Raw genomic sequence first — 19,003 nt, 5'->3', positions numbered from 1 at the left:
TAGTAGTTGTTTATGATATGAACTACTATTATATCCTATTAAGATGAAATAGTAGTTGTTTCCTCAAATGATTGAGATGTCACATTCTTAGCCAATTTAAAAATCCAAAACTCTTGCATATAGATATATACATATAGACTATAGTCAATATTTCCCACTAAAACAAGACAATTTTACACCCATCCCCAAGCCCATTTAGAGGACCGGTCTAGCACCTATATAGTTTCGAAATTTGGATGGTTTCACAACTTGAGTGCCACTTTCACACTCACATTATTATTCACTTGTACAATTATTGCTACAAATATTATGCCTTTTTTGGTGGTATGTTTTTACCTTTTTATAACCCCCTCTATAGCACCCACCTCCGTTTAATTCAATCTGATTTTATTTATTTATTTATTTGGGGAGGAGTGATAATATAGTACTATAAATATTTTCATTGCAGCAAAAAAGGCGATTTTGTCGCCTTGGCGGCCCCCACACTCCGGCCCGACATCATGTGAGGGGGTTCAGTCAGGGTACGCAGGCGACGGAGTCGCCTTGGCGGCCCCCACACTCCGGCCCGACATCATGTGAGGGGGTTCAATTAGGATAAGCAGTAGCCCGTTAAGGGGGAGGCCTTAACCCACTGACTGCCAGAAGCCCATCTCCCAAGGCCTCACACTGTGCCTGAGAGATGGAAGTAACTACACGACAGCAGTGGGATTCGAACCCAGGCTCATTGCAGCAAGATCTGCCCCTCCGTTGCCAACTGCGCTATGCCCTGCGAGCACTATAAATATTTTCATGAGATGATAGATGGAAGAAGTAGTTGCCAACTGACACGCCCATGTCAAGATGACTTAATGCCTAAACAGCATTACCAACTCTACTTAATTTAGATTAAGCGTTTGGAAACAAACAAATGATGTGGAATAATTTGTGATTTCGTCACATCCATGATTGACAGTTTAGTAAGATCTTGTTTTGACAACATAATCTGTTTCTTGATTCGCTGCCTCAACAAGAAGCCATTAATTTGTTCGACTTTCATTTGTATGATTTCAAAATTATATGCTAAAATAGCATCAAAATTCCTATTTTGTGTATATTTTTCTTGCAATTTGGAACTTCTACAAAATGTAGACTCTTCATTTGTCAGCGTTCAATTTGAGTTATTGTTTGACTACTTCAAGTTCTAGATGTTTAGTCTGCTCGATAACTCCATTTCACATATAAAAAAAAGAGTACACCTACATAAATTATAATGTTCAACATATGTTGTCATAAACAATTGAAATTAGATAATTTTGTACACAATTTGACCACCTGTGTTAAATGCCAAGGTTGTGGAGATCCTCGATGTCGAAAATGCAACAAAAAAGTGGGCAGCTCTAGTTTTGAGACACAAAGATGGCCCATTTTCATGTTCTAGAACCAAGATTTCAAAGCCTCCTATCTAGTTCAGGTAGACCTAAATATGCCACGTCCCCCTCAACCCAAAATTAGTTTTCTTCATAGGCCCAGCTGCCCCCTTCTCTACCTCTCTCATGGTCGAAGACAACCTTAGTGATCTGTAACACTCTCTCCAGGTTCATGTACTTGAACCAGTTCTCTTCGATTTCGACAACACATTTTTAGAAGGGCTACTACAGGAGAAGATGCGATTCAAGATTAGTACGCTTAAATATACATTCAAGAAGCTTCAAATCAACGACCCCATTTTACATCGTATTCATTTACTACACATCATTCAGCTCGAAAACAAACATATTCAGGAGCCGAAGAAGAACAAATAAATCAGCACTTTGAACACAAACAAAATGATTCGAAGTTATGCGAAACTATTCACAGAATCAAACGGTTTTGTATTTTTTGTGATGGTGAATGACTTTATAAATTATCAGTCACCTTCAAACCAATGTGATTTCACAGGAATTTAGGCTTTACCTGGCTAGGCCCGTGGTGTAACTAGCTATACATCGTCATGTACAAGTAGCCGCTCATCAATATATACGCGGCAGATAGGGCATCTCTTGCACTTCTCACAGCAGGTGCTGCATCCAAGGATCGAGCCATGGTCAGAATTATTAAAGATAACATGAAGAGAGGAGAGACCAGCATTCGCACGCCAAACCTTCTTCTTTCTCATGGTTTTTAGGTTTTCCGACAAATAAGGCAAAGAAGAGAATGGATTGATGGGAAAACAGTGATACCTGCAAAGAGCATAATGCCTGCAAGGGAGTAGGACTACGTTTATTTGCTCATCAAAGCAAACTCGACAAAGGATTTTTTCCTGGAGATAAAAAGTATCGTGGGTGTTCAGTAAGATACAGAATTTCAATATATATGTATGTTGAAAGAAATTCAAGTAATTTTTAAGAAGGAACCAATGTTCTTATTATCAGAGTATTCAAATCCTTGCGTCTCCCAGAAATATGAGACCTCGTAAATCAAATAAAAGAATCCATGAAAAGATGAGAATTTTTTACTCCCTAGATGAGATCTAATAGAAGTTAGACTCACATTTAAAAGTCTGTCAAATTCTTCCTGGCTGATATTTGTGATTTCTGTTTGTGAAATGAGTGCTGATTGAAGCGTCCCTATCTGATGACAAAATGTAGCAACATCACAATGAAGTATATTGAATGAAAAATGCATATAGTAAAAAAAAATATCTTTGGGACATAAACGAAAATTCTTCATATTGCAAACAAAATCTATATGAATATAAGATCACCTCCTTAGCAAGTTCAGACTTCGGCATCTTCTTGACAGTATCAGGAGAGAACGTATTGTACCTGTTAGGAACGAAGAAAAGTTCTCTGAGCTGTTGGGATGTGATCGATATGCATAAAAAATTAATGTCAAATTCTGCTATAGAAGAACAAGAAGATTTCACTGCAGTAATTACCCTGAAGCCCATGAAGAATATAATCGAGCTTGCTCTTCACGGCTTCCTTCATCAATTGACCACCATCCCAGGAACCTAAATCGAGAAAATCCATAAAGATCGACAACAAAGTATGATTTTGGATAAGATTTAGAACTTTTAACGATTTAAGAGGCATTACCTTGATCCACGGCGCAGAAACCCCATATAGTCATAAGCACTAGCAGGTAATCTAAAGCTGCTTCCAGTTTCAGCTTCATCATTAAGTAAGATGGAGATTTTCTCAAAGAATCTATATATGGCGAACAAAAATCCAACTCCTTGCAGCAACAGAAGAGGAGAAAACAAAAGCGGAATCGGGATACTTCTAACAGCAGGGGGGGTTCCCTAAAATAGAAAATTAGTGAATGAGATTTAACTCATAAAGAAATCGATAACTGTCCCACTATAGATTTCATAGCCTGATTTACCTCCAAGTACATGAAGAGCATTACTTGGAAACCAATCAATGGAATTTTCATGATATGCCCACCAATGTCTTGCAAACTGCACATTCTGTTTTCATGATTGTCTTCATCGGGTGGTACTAATACACCGTTATTCCAGGTAAAAGATCTGATATTTGATGACGATGCTGCTGCTGCTGCTGCTGCTGTAAGATGTGAACGTCTATGAATCGAAGGATTATACCACTTAGTACAAATAAGGAATGCGAAGCACTCTGCAACCCTGAGAAGCAAAGGCACAAAACAAATATAACTGTTATAGCGTGCAACAGATAGGACAGTCAATAGGATAAATGAAGCAGGGATATTCATGTACCCATAATTTATGAACAGATCCCACCAACCAAGACCAACTACATTACCTGCATATCATCCCACAGAGAGTAGAAGATGAGTACAACTTACAAATAATGATAAATGTTTCACAAGTAAAAGGAAAATAAAGATTTTTTTTCATATCTTATGGTTTCTGATACACATTAATTCAGGCAGCCGTTATTAGGATGTGGAGCATTGGGATTATGGAGCTAAAGTTCGGTTAGAAGTAGTGATATCGTTATGGATAGTGGGACTTGAATAAAGTTATTGCTTTATTTCTAGAATTACAAATAGATGTACTTGATATTGAAGGGGACTACTTATGAGTATTGTATTGGACGACATGTCTAAGGGTTTTTCGTGAAGAAAAGATGGTCTTCCTTTAAGGAGTTTTAAGTATTGTATTAGATGACATTGCCGAGGCTTTTCGTGAAGGAAAGAGGGTCTTCCTTTCAAGCACAAAGTTCAACAAACATCCATTCGCTTCTTTTCGCTTACAAATTAGTGGGAGGAACATGGATAGAAATGGTACTGACACGAAACTTAGATGCTCGTGTCAAGGCGTTAGCGAAAGCGATGGAAGAGCAAAATGCACACATTGATGCTATGGAGGCCTACATGGAAGAGAAAAATGCTGGCAAGAATGCTATGAAGGCCTACAACAGGACTTAATTTGAAAATACTATCACGCTCTTGACCACTACAAGGGGTGAGGGTTGATCCTCTGAGAGTTTGATAGCTCAGATTGAGGCAGCCGGGGAAAACAATCCCCCGATTCCAGTAGAAGCAGCACCAGAACTGATATGCATCGATTATCTTGGATTCTTGGAAGTGGTGGTTACCCAATCATGAAATTTGACAGTTGCAAGATCGTGAAGAAGTGGGCAGAAGAAGTGGGTTGGGGTTACTCCATGAATGTCAGTTACATTCTAATACAATACTTAATACTCCCTCCGTCCCATAAAAGTAGACTACTTTTGAAACGACATAGATTTTAAAACACAATTGGTAAACTAAGAGAGATGGAAAGAAAAAGTGATTGGAGTATTGTTAGTGGAGATTGGAGAATAGAGCCCTACCCCATTAGAGTGAATTTTTTTTACTAAAATAGAAGTTGTTATTTTTATGTGACGGACAAAAATGGCAAAAGTGGTCTTTTTTTTATGGGACGGATGGATCAATAGTTATTATCATTAGACTCTTCTTTAGGAATCTCCAGTACAAGGGCTCTATATAATGGTTCGTTGAGATTCGTTTAGATATCATATTGAAGTAATTGTCAACGACATTTTTAGTTAAGGCTTTCCTTGTAGGGGAGAGTTATCTATTACAATCTTATTTCCATTCTCATTATCTTTAGCAGATTTATCATTGACGTTGTATGACATGCTACTTATGCCACATATTATCAAGAGTATATGGTCCACCCGCCTTTCACTCCATATCAAATGGTGCGGAGAGCGTGGAATGTCAGAAGGCAAAAACTGTTAGATCGGAGAAGGCTGAGCTTCCATCCACAGATGAGTGTGCAATCCTCCGGTTGATGCAGGAAATCCTCGAGCGCATGCTGCAGCGCCTTGACGCACTGTTTCAGTATTCCCACCGGTGCCCTTGCCCATTGACGTGGCGCCAACATCTTTGCTGCAGTCCAGCCCTCCGCTTCATTCCCAGAAACATCTGTGGTTCAATTCAGCCTCCTACTTTGGTGCCAATGACAACGCCTGTGGTGATTTCTCATCCAACGAAAACTCCTTCCACGCCTCAGAGTCATGCTTGCAGTGAGCATCCACCACATCTACACCTCAAACTATCCCACCGACAATGGCTTAACCATTCCTTCCGGAGATAAATGCAACACACAGGAAACAACAAGTTCACCAACCACCCATCTTCATGGCTTCACCAATTAAGATCATCACATTTAATGGTTGGTAATAAAGCATACATAGCTTTGGCAGGCCATTCTAGCATGGTTGATTGGTGGTCAGCTGGAACTCCTATATATGATGTGATGTCTGGATACACTCCATTTAGGGAAAAGACTAGAAAAATTATTGTTGTCAAACTTTCTCAGTCCATGGTGCAACAGTGGTTCCTTTGTGATTGTCATGGTATTCTTTTGTTCTACCCTTTTCCTCAAGTTCGCAAGCATGAGTATGAGCCTACTCTAGACAACACAATGTGTTTAGGGTTCAACCTCAGCCTTGAGGACAAAGCTGTTTCGATAGCGGTGCAATTGATATGCATTTTTTATCTTAAATTAATGGAGCGGCGGTTACCTAATCATGGAAAGTCTCCTTGAACATCAGTTACATTCTCATACAATAATTAATACTACTCCCTCCATTTCCTAAAAAAGAAACTTTGGAAACAACATGAGTTTTAATGCAAAATTAGTAAAATAAGAGAGAGTAAGAGAATAAATGGGTAAAGTAAGAGAGAGTAAGAGAATAAATGGGTAAAGTAAAAGAGAGTAAGAGAAAAATTAGTGGAATTAGTGTTAGTAGATTGCAGGGTCCATTTCCTGAAATGAAGAGTTTCTATTTTTAGGAAACGGACAAAAATGAAAAGAATTTCTATTTTTAGGAAAGGGATGGAGTTTTAGTATTATCATTATTAGGCGTGGCGAAACGGGTTACTCGCGGGTACCCGCACCCGACAAGTCGGATACCCGTACCTGATTTTAGCCAAATTTGTTGTCCCAATACCCGCCCCGCGGCATACCGAGATTACCCGATACCCGCGTCGGGTATCCCGTACCCGACATTGCGGGTACCCGTACCCGACCTGAAATCCTAATAAAAAATTTGAAAACCATAATAACTGTCAATGTTCCCTAATTTACTTTATTAATATCGATGGTAAACGTTGAATAGATTGAAAATAAAAGTGAGGGGACACTCTATGGCTAGTTCCAGTGAGTTTTCAATTGTATGTTCATTTGTTTTAAAAGAACTCTTTGATTATATAAAGTACTCCCACTATTCCGCCTTAATAGAGGCATTTCATTTTCTTCACTCATTTTGAAAATATAATAATATAAATACTCTTCTGTACATTATTATCTTTCTTACTTTATTTTTTCTCCGTTCTAACTATTTATTTTTAATTTTTCAAAATGAGTGCGTATATGGCTATTAAGTATTATTTAACTATTTACTTTTTTCTCCATTTTAACTATTTGAAACACCTCTATTAATATGGAATGGAGGGAGTATTAAAAGATGGAATATGGCTAATACTAATAATAACGGGTATTATCGGGACTAGCGGGTATACCCGCGCGGGTAGTGGGTATACCCGCTACCCGCAAAACTCTAAAACACACTACCCGATCCCGCCCCGCTTCCCGTTATCGTCATGTAGCGGGTACCCAATACCTGGCGGGTAGCGGGTCGAGATGAGAATTACCCATTACCCGCTACCCATTTTGCCACCCCTAATCATTATATTCATCTTTAGGATCCAAGTACAAGGGCACTATATGATTGTACGTTGAGATTAGTTTAGATATCATATTTGAAGAAATTGTTAACGACATTTTTGGCCATGGCTTTCCCTGTAGGAAAGAGTTATCCATTATAATCTTATTTCCATTCTCGTTATCTTTTGCAAATATATGATAGTCGTTGTGCGATGTACTACTTATGCCGACATATTATCAAGAGTATACGGTTCACCCGTCTTTCACTCCGTATCAAGGACCTTGTGCTTCATGCCCCTCCCGACATTTGTCCGACTCCGTCGTTCCTTCCCAACCTCAGCCACAAGCCATGCTTGCGAAAACACCCTTGTCCCTACCTCTTGTTTACGTGGAAGCACCTGATGCTTTTGTTGAGTCAACAACTGTGTCCATTTCAACCCTTGAAATTGTTACCGATGTTAATTCTCTTTTGTCGTCAGTCTCGCTCCAACAAGAGTGGCTGTTGTTTCCAATCCATCATCAGCTGGACAATCCACCGCTGCAAGTACTGCCCCTGTCACTGTCACAACAACGTGTGCATACTCCAGCTACCTTGTTTTTCTGAATCTCAAAGTTACCACCAAGACTTTTAAAGGTTGCAGACAGTTGAGGGTTATGCTCTTTTCTTGGTTCAAGGTGCAGCATTCGTTCCTTCATATTCTTGGGTGGCTTCAGGTTCTTATTTCTAACTCATGTCCATAAACCTAAGTAGAAGCCTCCACCGATCCAAGCAGAGTGTTTAGTCTTTGACATCCAGCCTTGAGGACAGGATTATTTTGACGGCGGTGCTATTGATACGCATTAATGCAGGCATCCGTTATTTGAAGGTGGGAGATTGAATGATGGAACCGAAGTGGAGAAGAAGTGGATGCCGGTTACTTTGGTTATGGATAGTGGAGCTTGAATAAAGTTTAGCTAGTTAATATTTTCTAGCACATTTTTTAATTATCTTCTTTCTATAAATATAAATATATGTCCTTGGATGTTGAAGGGGACTATTTTTTAGTATTGTATTGAACGGCATTGCCGGGGCTTTTTGTGAAGGAAAGAGGGCGGCCTTCTTTGGAAGGAGTTATCTTTTATTTCAATCATATTTTCTCTACCATTTTCTGCAACATAAGGTGATACCTTAATTGTTCCTAAAATGGATAGCTTATGACAACATAATCAATGAGATTTATTAGTAGTGAGTGAGATGAACTTACCACATAGTTTCAGAAGCGTAAATGTTGTCGCAGCAATGAAGAAGACCATTGAGATGGAAATCCAAAAGTGCTTAAGACAAAAAAAAAAACATTTTTAAACAGTAATAAATATACTTCGGTGTAACTGGCCATAGATATAATAGTGGAAATTAGTATCAGATCCTCAATCAAAATCAAATACTCTTCTTGGCTAATTAATAGAATAGCTTTAGTCTATTGCTTAAATCCTCCAAAGGGATAACTTGGAACAGCATGATGTGTAAATGTATTCCTTTAGCAATTCAGTATTTTTTCTTTACCCACCTTTCCCAGAGAAAAATAAAAGAAGAAGAACATGTACCCTCCATTGCAGAATGTTTTTTCATGCTAGTCAAAAAGCACAGACAGTGTCAATTCAAAAGCATATTTTAACAGATGTTTTACTAATAACTTACTGGGAGAGTCTCCCAAACAGCTTCATCACTCATACTATCGACATCGTCATCTGCAGGCATAAGGGCCCGACACATCCTGAGCAGCAGAACACAATAAGGACTCAATATACACTCATCTTTCACTCTTTGAACATAAAAGGCAAGGACTGAATAAAAAATTTAAAAACACCACCATCTATACTAGGATTGGAAGTATTACCTAATGTTATCAACCAAAATTGCAGCCTCTAGAGCTAGCAGAGGCAGAAACACAATCTTCAAATTTACAGCTGTTATTTATCACATTATAGAAAAAGGATGAGTTCATAATAAACTTGTGAACTTTCCTAAAAGAGCATTGAGATAGGTATTTGAGTAAAAACTGAACATTTTAGCAAATATTGTATACCAAAGCAACAAAAAAGCTTACCATATCTTTTCTCAAGATGTACACAGAGGAGAAGTTCAAAAGCAATAAGCAACGGAGCCGCCACAATGGCATGAAAAGGCGCCCACTGTCCGTCAAAGTGTTCAAGTAATAATAAAGAGGGATCAGTGAAGTTGGAGGAAAATATCAAGGGAGATATCAGAGCAGTTCAGTATATTCATCATACATGTCGGCCATGAGGCATAGAAGGGGCAGGTAAAGAGAATCTTCCTCTTGCTACGACTGCATGAAATAACCAGATAGGAGAAAAAACCAACCTACAAAAATTGCACAAATACAGAACCAACCAAAAATTATAGAAACATGACGCGTAACACATTATCTGGACTATGGAGAGTCTTCAATATTAACTAAAAATGTATAAGTGTAATATACTAAGGTACACAGAAATATGGTGTCTTGCTCAAGTGGAGAGTCTTCAGGTGTTCTACTCATTGAGCAACGAAGAAAAAGAAAATGAAACAAAAGAAATACGCTCTCAATTGACAAAAAGGATTCTCCATCACCCAACGTGCCTCAAGTTCTTTTCACACAACAGCCACATTTAGGAATGTAACAAGGAATATACATATTCCATCACTTTTCGTAAATTTTAGGAATGTTCATATTCCATCACCCTCCTCTCTACCTCTAAACAGGCAATTCACAACTGAAAGCATTCGCATTTCCATCTTGACATAAATCACTCACAAAAATTTGTAGGCACAATGTTGTGAAAAAACTTAAACAGAAGCATATTAGCTTAATAATCTTCACAACTCAGAACACGATCCCTTGTTTCCGCATTCACCCAACTACCTCAAAAGTTTGAACCTTTATTCTAATTAAGCTAATATTTTCAAAATTCGTAATGTAGACGCAATTCCTGCACTAATTTAACAAATATCATACTAATAGAGCATAATTCCTAATTCTCTAACCATCTAATTAAACCTATAAAACTCCCCACACCTCAAATCTCATCTTTCAGTCCAAAGCAAACAGAGCATAATTAACACCAAAAAACACAAAGACAGAAGAAACATACCACCAAGAGTAGTTGACAGCATGATCGAGCTTGAGAGAGAGAATGATAGAGAAGGAGAAAAGCAAGCCATGAGCTATCGCCACTTGAAAAGACTTGAAAACTGTCGTCCAGTTCATCATCTCCCCAAATAAGCACCAAATGGCGCGCGCACACAATTACACTGAGTCAATCTTTGTATACAATCTATGCATAGCAACGGCTGATTCAGACATCAACGCAAACAGCTAAGGATGTGTTTGGATTTTCAGCCGAATGTCGCTTTTGTTGCTTTGATTGAATGTCGCTTTTGATTTTAGTTTGGGCCGTTTTGGGGATTGATTCGTAATGCCCCAATTTGCCAATGGTCTTTTTTGTACGGGGGTACTGTTGTCATTTCATATGCCGTTGTTAGATTCCACGCTACCATCTTGAACATAATTAAATTTTTTGAGATCCATTTCGTCTAAATAATTCATACTACAACAAAATTCTCGAAAATATAGTTTAACCTTTTAGACCCCTTGGTAATATGTTTATTCATGTGAAACATAAGAAAAATTAATTGATAGTAGTATATGATAGATCTATTTATGATTTTAACTAAAAGAATATAACTACAGATTTAGTCAATGCAATAATATTAAATGTGACACTCCTTTTTTTTTAATATCTTCATACGATTCTATCTTTCATGTGATTTAAGCTTAAATGACTTTGGTCACTTTTGGTTGAAATTGCCTTTAAGGGCTATTTTAGTCAAATTCATTTATATTCCATCCTATCTCATTATCTCTTTTTTAGTACTACTAGTTTTATCTCAATTCTCATCTATGTCATAAGTATCTCTTTATTTTTTTCTATTCTCAACTCAAGTCTACATTTCAACAATATAAAAGCAGCCAAATATTGCAAATATAGCTTAAAAAAATAGTTGCAACAAGAACATCCAGGCTTATTAGCTTAGTTGGTTAGAGCATCCACGACCGTGATCTTGCCAGCGATACGATTGTGGGCCCTGCCCCACTTTTTCAGCCTGCTCTCTGGCAAGAGCACAACACCCACAGCTGTGCTCTTCCACAAGGACGAGCACAATTAATTTAAAATTCAATTCAACAAAAACATTTCCATAATACTAAAATTCATTAAACAACCACAATAATATTACAAATTACAAATAAAATAAAAAAGACATAATTAAAATCCTAAAAAATAAAAATTACATAATTAAAATACTAAAAATTAAAAATTACATAATTAAACTCCTAAAAATTAAAAATTACATAATTATTGGCTAATATTACCCGAGGAAGACTACTCATCCGGCGGCACTAACCCCAATTGTTTTTGAAGACCAAATATCATGGTCTCGTGCATTTGAAGTTGCGTGGGGGTCATAGTTGACCTATCGGTCATATTGAGTTGGTGTAAGAGCATCCACAATGAGTTGTTCGGGGGTGGAGGTGGCACATAGGGAGCGGGGGCAGATGGAGTCGCGGCGCGACGGCGGTTGGCAGCCGCCTTCTTCCTTCCTTGCGGTCGGCGTCGGGAACCGCTTGGTTCGGCGTCGGGGCTACCCAAGTTAGCTCCGGCGAGTTGGCTAGCCACTTCTTCGGAGCCGGCGTCGGATAGGGATACCGACCTTGACCGTTTGGAGGAGCCGCTAGAGGAGGATGTTACGACTCCCATATACTTCAGGTGGAACCGCGTTTCCTGCCAAACGTTGAGGTACTTGAACGACTTGCGTTCATGGATTGGTAGGTGCTCAGCGCGGCAGTGATGATGTCTACCTCGCTCCGGCCGCTCCCGGCATTCCGCGTCTCCTGGAGGAAATAGCCATTGAACTTGCCAATTTCTTCGTTGGCTCGGCCGATGCAGTTGCGCACCATACTCTCGTTGCGCTCGATCGTTCCCGGCGGCCGGTTTGCATTGTACCGGTTCGTGCCAACCGCCTCATCTTCGGAGATTTCGAAGTACGCCTTGAACAATTTATCCATCTCCGCCTCAGGTACGGTGTCCGGACACCGCTACGAGTAGGAGCCAGCGGAGTTTGGGAGGGGGCGGTCGGCCTAGGCTCTGGTGTCCACCCGTATCGCCCTTGGGAGGCACCTTGGTCGTCGATAGGGTATGGCCGGTAGCCACCCGGAACGACCGAATCTAGGAAACGGTTGTCCACCAAACCATTCGGGGTTCCAACCGTGAGAGGGAGGGTGGTCATCGCCTTGGCCGGACATTGTTATGTTGTAGGGTATGAGAGAATGAAGATGAAAATGGATATGAGAGAATGAAGATGAGAATGGATATTGGAGAATGAAGATGAGAATTGTGTAGTTTGATGTGAATTTTTGGGTGTGAAAGTGGGGGTATTTATAGATGAAAGTGTGTATTTTTGGGGGAAAAAAATAAAATAAAAATTAAAAAGGTGTAAAAAACGGTAATAAACGGATATATTTTTTTTGGGAAGTGAATTTTTTTTTTAATTTTTATCGGTTTTTTTAATTAAAAACCGATTTTAAATAAAAAAAATATTTAAAGGCAACGGCTATGCCGTTGCCCAATCGCCCAACGCCACGTGTCCTGCTCGCTGGCGCGAGCGCAGCAGCGGCGAGACACCACCGTGCCAGCGGCGCGGACGGACGCCGGCTCTTCCGCCACCGTTGTGGATGCTCTTAGTCCGTCGTGCTAATCACGCGAATGAGACCCAAGGAGTACTAATAATTTTTACTTATCACACTTGGAAAACTGTAATAAGCCGAAATTTGATTAAATAGAAACATAAATTAACCTTTTGTGCAAGGCAATACTTCTTACTCTTAGATGTCTTATTATATTTAATGGATATTCAATCTATATTATCAATAAAACACTACTACAAGTTTGCAAATACTGACATATTTTATGTATATTGCTAGACATAATAATAAGTTCTAGAGACAGATTATTTAAAATTAAATCAATAAAAAGTTAATGAAGCCAAAACATAAATATTAAAAAGATAAATCAAGGCTTTTTCACTAGCAGTGCAACCAAAAATCTTGCACTTTGATTACAACCAACCCTGACCAAGGGTCATCAAGTCCACACACCTATATACTTAATTCTAACCTTCCAACACAAAATGAGGAAATATACCAATGATATTTGGTCTATATACATTTCCCACTATCCATATATAGCTATCCGTCACGACCGCCGGCGTAACGGCACCGGCGCACTTCACTTTCTCTAAACCTAACATAAAAACGAAACACAATTTTTTCTCCCTCACATCCCATGTTAGTTAAAAATAAAACACAACCCATAAACCACACAAAACTCCAAGAAAGTGGGAAAATTAATTTAGGTCATAAAATCTTAAATTCAAATGCAAATAGACCTATGTTAAAGGATATTGATATTGGTTCTTTGCCTCTTGACACTCCCTGAACCGGATTCTTCACCACCCTTCTCCATCACCGCTTTAAGAGCCTCATGAATTGAGCTTATCGATTGCTCATCACAGCTAGTAGATTCATCATCTCCGGTTATGAACAACACATTCCTCACTCTCCCACCAAGCGTCGTGATCTCCGCTTTGAGCGTTCGCAGGCGGAGGGCTTTCAGCGTCTTGATCAGATCCTGCAAGAGGTCCGACCGGTCCTCGCAGCAGATCGACGCCTTGATAACCGGTCTACCCTCCTCGTCCGGTTCTCTATCCACGGTTAACTCGTCTGTTTCGGTCGGGACGGGGCTTGTCTCGGCTATTAGGGATGTCTGCCGCTTCAGCTCCTTCACGTGCTGGATCACTTCAGCAAGGAGTGAGGCTTTGTCTGTCTAAATAAATAAAAATGGATTTATCAATTAAAACAAAAGGAATAAAGCTAGGGATGTGTTGAAACCATGCATTGCTCATTGAATCTAAAAGAGTGGTGTGCGCCTTCTGCACAATGTATAAAAGGTGTGATTTTTATTCCATGGTTGTGTTTGTAATAAATTAATGGGGATTAATCATGTAAGGTGTAGGTGAATAATAATGTGTGAAAATGAGGCAAATAGGCTGACAAGAATGCTTCTTTGTCTGGCTTTTTTGGAGTGTTTTTCTTTTTGAGATACTATCATACTTCAATATTTTGACTGCGAATAGAAGCTTTTCGCCTGCTGGTTCCTCTTTATCATGTCAAACTTAGCGATATTTACGCTTGTTCAGAATTAATTTCTGGTAGAAAAAATAATGAAAAATCACAAGAAACATCAACAAGTTTTGGAGGCTTTTTCTAGTGTGAATGATACAACAAAATGAGGAGCCTTGTCGCATTAAATCTTGATAATTTCGGTGATATAATATTTAGTGAAATATGGAAATAAAAACTTAGTGCAAATTGCCGAATAAATCACAAAAGATAAGCTGTCCCGCTCTTGATAAAATAAAGTTAGGCAAAACGACAATGTCTAACGAAGTTCGAATGATGTTTTGTCCACATGTTTTAAATCAAAGTAATTTTATTTTTCAGATCTTGAAAAATATAGGATGAACCAAATATAATCATTTTTGTGATTTAGTATTTGGCAATTTGCCCTAAAATTTAATACTAGTAAGAATGAAATAGGACTAGTAATGCTTACTTTGGTGGTGCTAGGGAGCAAGCTTCGGAGCTTAGCAAGATGGTTGTTGATTCTCTCCCTTCTCCTTCTCTCCGCTTCGCTGTGGCTCTTGGACGCCGCGAGGGCCTTGGCATCCATGATTTCCTGCGCCGTCATCTTCTGCAGCTCGGCATGGAGGCCGAAGGGGGCGGCGCTGCTGCCGGGGTGCACCACCTGCCCTAATGACTCCGTGAGGAACCTCAGGTGGTGTTCGCCTTCGTACCCGAACTGCAGCCCCGACGGCCTCCTGCCGAAGAGCCCGCCCTGCTGCGTCGGTGGGAGGAGGAACGTCGGGTTGAGGGCCCACGGTAGGATCTGTGGGACGTCGGCATAGGCCGCGGCAGCTCCATTTAGACCATTTATGTATGCATCTGTGACTGTGGTAGTGTTGTGATGCTGCATATCTTGAGGGATAGTAGTGTTGAGATTTTGGTTTTGGTCTTGAATTTGGAAACCCTCAATGTTATCGGTTAAGATATGGATCCCATGAGAAATGTTTTCTTGATTCTCTTTGTTGTTGTTGTTGTCGCACATAATATATATATCTATATGTATGTGTGTGTGGAAATATGGAGAAAATGAAAACCCCAATTGGAGATTTATTGGAGAAAGAGGCAAGTAATGAAGATGGCTTTAGGGTTGTTTGACAATCATGCCATATTTCTTTCTCATAGAGATGAAAAAAGAGAATATATGATCAACAACTTCTTGATCTGGAAAAAGAAACAATATATGTGGAGACCTATTGTCTTTCTCTTTGATCAAATTTTGGACTTTTATTTGACAATCTCTTCTCTTTTATATATATGGGGGATGTGGTTTCTGAGGAAAGGTGAGGAGTGAAGAGACACCCCTTTTATCCTACAATCAAATAACCTTTCAAATTTTTTGTTGTGCTTTGTTAGTACTAGTATATCTTTTTGGTCTATATATATCAATTCTCTCCCCACCACCTCTCCACTCTCCTAAATTGAAAGTAGTGATAATCTTGCCCGCAGGGGCGTAGCGCAGTTGGCAACGGAGGGGCAGATCTTGCTGCAATGAGCCTGGGTTCGAATCTCACTGCTGTCGTGTAGTTGCTTCCATCTCTCAGGCACAAGTGTGAGGCCTTGGGAGATGGCTTCTAGCAGCCAGTGGGTTAGGGCCTCCCCCTTAACGGGCTACTGCGTACTCTGATTGAATCCCCTCACATGATGTCGGGCCGGAGTGTGGGGGCCGCCAAGGCAACGGTATCGCCTTTTGCTGCAATGAAAGTAGTGATAATCTTGCATCCTTTCTTCTTACGGCACTCCATTTTCTCTCTCTTACCCCATATCCATTTCTGTAGCTATCACAACAAAGAACTTTTTTAGGGTGTATATGGACACACTCACACACCATATTTTAATGTGGAGTGTACTTTGCTTAGTGATTGGTTCAAAGATTATAATTACACTCCCTCAGTGCACACACACACACACACTCAACAAACAGATTGTCGACCGAGCAAAGACAAATAAAATAATTAAAGCTAATTAATTAAGTGTGTTAAATATAGTGTTATTTCCACGCCAAACCTTTATGCTTCCCCATGCAATCATTGTGTCTTGGAACACACTCCCCTACCCCCTCCAGGTTATCTTTATTCTTGCATACAGTTTCTGTCTCTATATGTTTAGCCTCCCTCGGTTTCAGGTGCATGTATTCATGACATTTACTATTTGCTGCCTACTGTCCCTTTTCCTATTAAAATTTTCTTGCAGAACAAAAAATAAACAAAGGAAGAAAGAGTTATGATGGGGGACTGGTGAAATTTTTTAGTATGCTTTATTGGGAAGTTTGAAATAATAATGAATATAGTAAAATGGCTTTTGTTGTATAGTTAAATGCAGTGTTTTTCTTGTCTGGACATGGGGTGTTATGATTTGGATTTTGAATACTAGGTTGCTTCTCTACTTTAATGAAGGGAGTGCTCCTTTTTCTCATATGCGAGCGTTACATATTTGTAATATGAATTGATAATATATAAAGTCATGAATTTCACCTTCTGATTTTGTTAAATTATAAAGAGAATGTTATATTATGCATTGCATAATTTGGTCATATGAGACTACACTAATACATTTAATTATATATTTCTTGTCCTTTGAAAACTTTTTATTTCTATAATATAAGATGTGAAAGAGATTAGTTGAAATTTATATTTTTTTTCATATACTACAAATTAACTAAATATAGAAATAAGAATTGATTGGCAGACAACCTAATTAGTTTTCGTTGTCTAATAAGAAATGGTAGTTCCTTGGTCTAATTTATTACTTCCTCCGTTTATAATTAAGTGTTGTAAGTTGACTAGGCACAGTCTAATAAAGTAGATAGAAAAAGTTAATATAGACTGTGAGTCATATTTTTATACTTCATATTAGTTTAAAAATAAAATATGAATATGATAAGTTAGTGGAAGGTGGGTTCCAATACTAAAAGTAGTAAAAGGTAAATGAGACAATTAATTTTGGATGGACGAAAACGAAAACTTGCATCGTCAAATTTAATTTACTTATTTCCATCAAAATCACAAAATTCAAAACAGAGGATCTGCAGAGCATCCACTATGCGTCCCGCGCGCGGCTCGCGTTCCGTCCCGGAGGGACGGTTCCGCCGCGGGACGCGTTGCAACGTTCGTCCCATCCCGTAGCCCGTCCCGAAGCCCGTATCCGCGATACAAGGGACGCGCCGGCCCGTCACGCGCGCGGGCGACGTGGCGCCCCCCCGATGCATGCGTGACTCCCACTCGCTGGCCCGCGAGTGGGCGTCGTCACGGATGACGCAATAATTCATTTTTTAAAAAAAATTTTGAATTTTAATAAAAAATTTATTTTTCAAACGGTAATGTTACCGTTAATTTTTTTTCTTTTTTTATTTATTTACTCTATAAATAATCCTATTTCATACTCATTTCACACACAAACACACATCTATTCCACTCAAATCCTCTCTATCACTCCAATTTCCATCTTAAATCAACTCAAACAAATGGATCCTTTTGAGCAAATGCGTCAATTAATGGAACAATCACTTGAAGAAAGATCGACGACGAGAGGCGGAGGAAGCCGCGCCACCCCCACGACGCTCCCGGAAGTACATCAATCGGAACCGGGAGGAAGCCGCCGCACGGTTAGTACGCAACTACTTCTGGATAACCCGATTTGGGGAGATACCTACTTCCGTCGCCGTTTGCGCATGAGTAAACCGCTATTTCTCCACATAGCGAATACTTTGGCGGCCCGGGAAGAGTTCTTCCGAGAAGGGTTCGACGCGGTCGGCCGTCCCAGCCACACGACGCTGCAGAAATGTACTGCAGCCATCCGTCAGCTTGCAACTGGACAAACGGCCGACATATTCGACGAATACCTCCACATCGGAGACACCACTGGGCGCATGTGCTTGCTCAACTTCTGCAGAGGCGTCCAGGCAGCCTTCAATGATGAATTTCTCCGGAGGCCAAGCACAGACGATTGCCAGTTCCTCCTCAACCTGCACGAACAAGTGCACGGATTCCCCGGGATGCTTGGCAGTGTCGATTGCATGCACTGGCAATGGAACAATTGCCCGGTGGCTTGGAGGGGGTCCTACACGAGCGGCCACAAATGCACCCACCCAACCATTGTACTCGAGGCCGTTGCCGACTACCGACTTTGGATCTGGCACGCGTACTTCGGGGTCCCTGGCTTGAACAACGACGTAAACGTGCTCCACCAGTCCGACCTCTTTACCGAAGTTTTGGATGGTAAAGCGCCGGCCATCAACTTCGTCGCCAACAACCGGCTGTATAAAATGGGGTACTATCTCGCCGACGGCATCTACCCGAAGTGGCAGACCTTCGTGAAGACGTGCAGCAGGCCTGCGAACCCAAAGCAGGCTATTTTTTAGCAGAAGCAGGAGGCTGCGCGCAAGGATGTGGAGAGGGCGTTCGGGGTTTTCCAAGCGCTCTTCAACATCATCAAAGCCCCGGCTCGTTCGTGGTTCATGGAGAGCATGGTCGACATCATGTATATGTGCATAATCTTGCACAACATGATTGTCCGAGACGAAGGACCCGATGCGGGAAATTGGTTCGACCCCGAATCCCCCGGAAGCTCAACCGCAAGTAGTCCGCCTCGAAGTGGAGCGCAT

The 19,003-nt window shown here is 40.1% G+C and overlaps 2 protein-coding genes across 2 annotated transcripts; both read right to left on the bottom strand.

The window, feature by feature from the left end:
• Positions 1-1,194: 1,194 nt before the first annotated feature.
• LOC121805857 lies at positions 1,195-10,552 on the bottom strand. Its single transcript, XM_042205883.1, has 14 exons — positions 10,256-10,552; positions 9,395-9,485; positions 9,211-9,295; positions 9,001-9,070; positions 8,802-8,877; positions 8,368-8,437; positions 3,698-3,743; positions 3,346-3,604; positions 3,057-3,262; positions 2,897-2,971; positions 2,723-2,783; positions 2,509-2,589; positions 2,199-2,278; positions 1,195-2,039 (listed from the first exon to the last, which is right to left on the bottom strand). The coding sequence occupies exons 1-14, from the start codon at positions 10,372-10,374 to the stop codon at positions 1,958-1,960; spliced, it is 1,401 nt and encodes a 466-aa protein (XP_042061817.1). The 5' UTR covers positions 10,375-10,552; the 3' UTR covers positions 1,195-1,957.
• A 2,666-nt stretch (positions 10,553-13,218) lies between these two features.
• LOC121802439 (transcription factor bHLH30-like) lies at positions 13,219-15,734 on the bottom strand. Its single transcript, XM_042202114.1, has 2 exons — positions 14,834-15,734; positions 13,219-14,044 (listed from the first exon to the last, which is right to left on the bottom strand). Exons 1-2 carry the CDS (start codon positions 15,383-15,385, stop codon positions 13,613-13,615), a joined length of 984 nt encoding a protein of 327 aa, XP_042058048.1. The 5' UTR covers positions 15,386-15,734; the 3' UTR covers positions 13,219-13,612.
• Between the last annotated feature and the right edge of the window lie 3,269 nt (positions 15,735-19,003).

This window comes from Salvia splendens, chromosome 5 (assembly GCF_004379255.2).
Source record: "Salvia splendens isolate huo1 chromosome 5, SspV2, whole genome shotgun sequence".
Classification (NCBI taxonomy): Eukaryota; Viridiplantae; Streptophyta; class Magnoliopsida; order Lamiales; family Lamiaceae; genus Salvia; species Salvia splendens.
Note: the sequence above shows the minus strand (reverse complement) of the source record. Positions and strands in the feature narration are given on the sequence as shown.